Below are 5,000 nucleotides of genomic sequence, written 5' to 3'. Positions count from 1 at the left end.
AACTGTGTCTCTGCACTACTGTGACATTATTTGCATGTGTGTGTGATTTTCTTTCTAACCTTAACCAAACAGTTCCACAGCATTCATCTCGTGGCACTATGCGTTCAGAAAGGTCGACTTGTAACGTGGTTTTGCAAAAACGTATAATGGCAAAACAAAAATCTGCCGACTGGGATGGAATCTATTAATTAATTACCTAATTACTTAATTACCTAATTAATAACCCTTCGTCTAAATGTCATCCCACAGATAAGGAACCGTCAAATAGTAATCACACAGAACTCTTCCTCTTGACACGTGATGTACTTGTTGATATGTGATATGTTGAGATTTGTCAAAATTCAGTATCTGCCACTTTAGCTTCTGGGTTTTGACAGAAAGACTCTAATACCCATAATGCCTTGCAGAATAACCAGGGAAGTTCATGGTTCAATACTACATATTGTTATTCAGCACTGGAGATTTGTGCAAAGATTTGTACTTACAAGATCTCGTCGTTCTCAAACTCCAGGACTCCATGTGTGTCCTCGAAGTCCTCGCCGCCTCCTTTAGCCGTCCCCTCTATGGTTTTGTACGGAACCACCACAACACCACGAGCTCCCGCAGTCCGGATCACCTTCACCTCCATCACCCCGATGCTCTCGCTCACGGTCATCGCCGTCTCCTCGAACGTAAAGATTCCTGCGTGGTCGTCATCAAAGATGGTGACGGTGGCCGAGCACGGCAGACCTAAACTTGCGAGGGAGTCCACATGGTTGGCCTCGCCTGAGCCGGCTCCCTCCGATAAGACCCTCACATTGCTGAGATGAACCAGGAAGTGCTCATCTTCCTCGAAGATATCATCGTCAATTATGTCAATGCGAATTTCCTTCTCGGTCTCGCCTGGTTTGAACACAACAGTTCCTTCAGTGAACTGGTAATCTGAGCCAGAGTTGGCGGTGCCGTCTTCAGTCCCGTAATCCACGGAGACTGTGCTCGTTAGATCTCCACCACGACGCACAATGTTCAGTGCTACACTGCCGCAGTTCTCCAGACACTGGTAGGTACCAGGGTCGAACAACACCTTGGTGGAAAAGTTGTTCACTGAAACCTCAGAGCAGATATCGTGCTGGATGGCTCTCTTGGCTTGGTCGGCGGCGTGTTTCTTCAAGATGTTTCCTGCTCCTGTCATGATCCTGGTTGCCTGACAGCGGTAGAAAGCCCGACTCTTCTGTTGCTGGGTTAAAACTTGGTAATTGGCGAGCTCCATCAACTGCTCCATCTCCTTCTCGGGATGTTTCTGTTTCATCTCCTTCAGGATCCTCGCCACTTCTCTGCGGGCCTCCTCCTCGTCCAGCTCCTTAAAATCGTACCCTGACTCGTCTTCGTGGGAGTTGAGCATTTTCCCGTCCATTTCGATGTCTATCTTCGAGGGTAGCTCTGGTTCTCCCTCTGTTTCGATGATAATTCCTTTCCGCTTCCCCGCTCTGTATCGCTTGTACATGTATTTGTAGAAAAGGAGTCTGCGGTCGGCCACGTAAGCGAATCCAACACAAATGGGGAAGAAGAAGAGTGTGACCAGCCCCTCCCATATCTCAACGACCCCAGGAGAAAAGACGGCCAGGATCAGGTAAAGCCAGATGTATGCAAAGACGCTCCACGTGGCGGTGACGAAGAACACCCTAAGGTGCTTCACCTTTCTGGTTTCTCCGTCAGGAATGACTGATACACACAGGCCGATGATGACAAACATGTTGAAGGCGGCACTTCCTACGATGGTGTTTGGACCCAGCTCACCGGCGTTAAAGTCGTGACCGCAAACCTCGACGACCGACAGGAGGATTTCTGGTGCGGAAGAACCCAGCGCCATCAGGGTCAGGTTGGACACAGTTTCGTTCCAGACGCGCACCGTAGTGGTGATCTTCTCCCCGTTGGGTTTCTTGATGGTGATCTGTCTCTCCTGGGAGGTGATGACTTCGATGGACGCCATGAAGCGGTCAGCGATGATGGAGACACCCAAGAACATGTACGCCAACCCCACAAAGTAAATAGTGGCTCTGGCAACGCGGTCGGTGAAGGCCGGGTTTTCTGGCTCCCATAGTGGCAGGATAACGCCTTTAACGCAGCCGCTTTGACCTCCACATTTAGTGTTGTTGCTGAGTGTGTTGTTGAGCGTCAGCGGAGAGCCTCCCGCTGCACAACATGGAAGATCAATTGAGATGACGGTCAACAAGAAAAGCAACTGATAGGTGGACGAGGTCCTGGCTCGGCTCATGGTGACACGTGAGCTCCTCAAACCTGTAAGACACAGAAGGAGACTTCTTCTGGATTGTGTCTGTAACTGGTCTTGAATGGACAACATAAACATGCAAACAGCCTTCCCCACTTTGAGTCTAACTGTGAATGTTAATGTTGACATATGAAGTCATTTTAAAACAATTTCTTAAACCCTTAATTCTTTGTAGCATAAGTCAACATGTCACAGGAGTCACTGGATTCTGTTCACTGATTGGCTGCGGGAAAAATTTAACTTCTCCCAATTTTAGGTTTGTCTGATGGCAAGTATAGAGTTAAAAACCACCAAGATCTTTAATCCAACCCTTTGATGCCCTCTCTGTCTCTCCATCCCTTTCCTGTCTAAACTCGTACAATCCAATAAAGGCTATGTCTTTAAAAAAAAACTTTAAAAATATATCAATATCTAAAAGAAACATTTGAATTATACATTTCTATGGGTTTGAAAATTGTTGGAAACTATTGGGACAATGTAAGTACACAACAAAAACATATATATATATATATATATATATATATATATATATGACATAAATATATAACATAGATATAAATATATAACATAAATATAAATATAAATATATAACATAAATATAAATATATAACATAAAGATAAATATATAACATAAAGATACATATATAACATAAATATAAATATATAACATAGATATACAAATATAATATAAATATATAACAGATATAAATATATAACATAAATATATAACATAAAGATACATATATAACATAAATATAAATATAACATAAATATAAATATAACATAAATATAAATATATAACATAAATATAAATATATAACATAAATATATAACATTAAAATAAATATATAATATAAATATTTAACATAAATATAAATATATAACATAGATATAAAAATATAACATAAATATATAACATAAATATTTAACATAAATATAAATATATAACATAGATATAAAAATATAACATAAATATATAACATAAATATTTAACATAAATATAAATATATAACATAGATATAAAAATATAACATAAATATAAATATATAACAGAAATATTTAACATAAATATAAAACATAGATATAAAAATATAACATAAATATAAATATTAATATTTAACATAAATATAAAAATATAACATAAATATAAAACATAAATATAAAAATATAACATAAATATATAACATAAATATTTAACATAAATATAAAACATAGATATAAAAATATAACATAAATATTAATATTAATATTTAACATAAATATAAAACATAAATATAAAAATATAACATAAATATAAAAATATAACATAAATATATAGCATAGTGTTTTCACACATTTTAATGCAGAAATCTTACATATCAGAGGCCAATGTTTAATATTTAGAAGTTATGATCAGTTGCGTGGTCGAACAATGAAAATATTGATAGATAATCATTTAGATAAGTAATATTTTATACTAATACATAAAACTTTATGCTTTATACTTTATTTTACAAAAGAATGAAATACATAATTTCATGCTCCAGTATTACTTTAACATCACTACACCATACAATATACTATCACGGTGTATTATTCCATAAAATATACAGCTTCAATACTTTGTGTTTCAGTATTATACTTTACAATAACAATCACACACTGTACAAAGCTCTGTGTTGTATTATCGTGCAGTATGTCAAAGCGTAGAAATCAGACACCTACCGTCTCTTTCAGTATCTGACTGAAGAAGAAACAATAAGCTTTAATCCAGGGGACAGAAACACTGATATTAAAGCAAAGCGTCTTCTCCTGAAACAATAAAAGTCCGATGATGTGCAGACGAGGAACAGAAACCGTCTGAGATCCAACTCCTCCTCCGCTGCAGCTCCTCTCTCTCACCAAACTGTTTTAGTATCAGCAGGAAACCTCCCCTTTACTCACATTTACACAATTATTGAAAGTTTTCTGAAATGTTTCAAACGCAAAACTTTAAAGATGAAGCAAGCATCTGGAAAGTGTTTCTAACTATCAAAATGAAGAAGATTGTATTTCATGGAGTGTTTGTAAAGAGACTCCACAATGTCCCCCTTTGCAACTAGATTAAAAACATCATCATCAGGACTTCACCACAACTCCCAAACTGCATCGCTGCATTAAGACCGTTAGGGGAGAGCGGGGTCTGTTGGTACTCTTTTGTATAAACACGAAATAACCTTAAACACAGACGACCTGAGCGGGAATGAAAATGATTTGCTCCCTGATGAGAAGTCTGAAGGATTTTAGAGCCAAAGTCAAACGTGGAAACTTAAGTTTGTTGAATGTACAAAGAGACATTAATGTAAATGTAAAAAATGGCCGTCTGATTTAAACACCTTATATTTACAATGTTGTTCACACATTTATTTGAGAAAATACTTTTTTGAAATGATTACGTTTTCATAACGTTTCTGACAAACATTCACTCGCTCGTGTTCAGTTTGGCTTCTTCTGCTTTTTGTTGATTTGTAACAAGCTACGAACTAAACATCCAACACTTTGGACTCATGTGCTAGCTACAAACAAAAAGAGCGCTAACACTAGCATAAAATATCACGGTATTACACTATTTATTATTATTATTATTATTATTATTATTATTATTATTATTATTATTATTATTATTATTATTATTATTATTATTATTATTATTATCAGTTACAATGCCCATTAAAGGTATGATAACAGAGTTATAATAATAAACCTGATGTTT

General features: G+C 36.6%; 1 protein-coding gene across 2 annotated transcripts in view; it reads right to left on the bottom strand.

The window, feature by feature from the left end:
• The window catches only part of LOC115006176 (sodium/calcium exchanger 1-like), a 20,043-nt gene extending 15,958 nt beyond the window's left edge, over window positions 1-4,085 (bottom strand). The window contains exons 1-2 of one of the 2 annotated variants that reach the window (XM_029428267.1): window positions 3,974-4,085; window positions 486-2,277 (exon numbers count right to left, since the gene is read on the bottom strand). In XM_029428267.1, coding sequence (XP_029284127.1) covers window positions 486-2,254 — 1,769 coding nt within the window. In that variant the 5' untranslated portion in view covers window positions 2,255-2,277; window positions 3,974-4,085. Of the gene's footprint in view, window positions 1-485; window positions 2,278-3,973 lie in introns of those variants that run through there. The other variant, XM_029428268.1, reaches the window with a different exon arrangement.
• Between the last annotated feature and the right edge of the window lie 915 nt (window positions 4,086-5,000).

Source organism: Cottoperca gobio, unplaced genomic scaffold, assembly GCF_900634415.1.
Source record: "Cottoperca gobio unplaced genomic scaffold, fCotGob3.1 fCotGob3_64arrow_ctg1, whole genome shotgun sequence".
In the NCBI taxonomy this organism is placed as follows: domain Eukaryota; kingdom Metazoa; phylum Chordata; class Actinopteri; order Perciformes; family Bovichtidae; genus Cottoperca; species Cottoperca gobio.
This window is presented reverse-complemented; position numbering and strand designations above follow the sequence as displayed.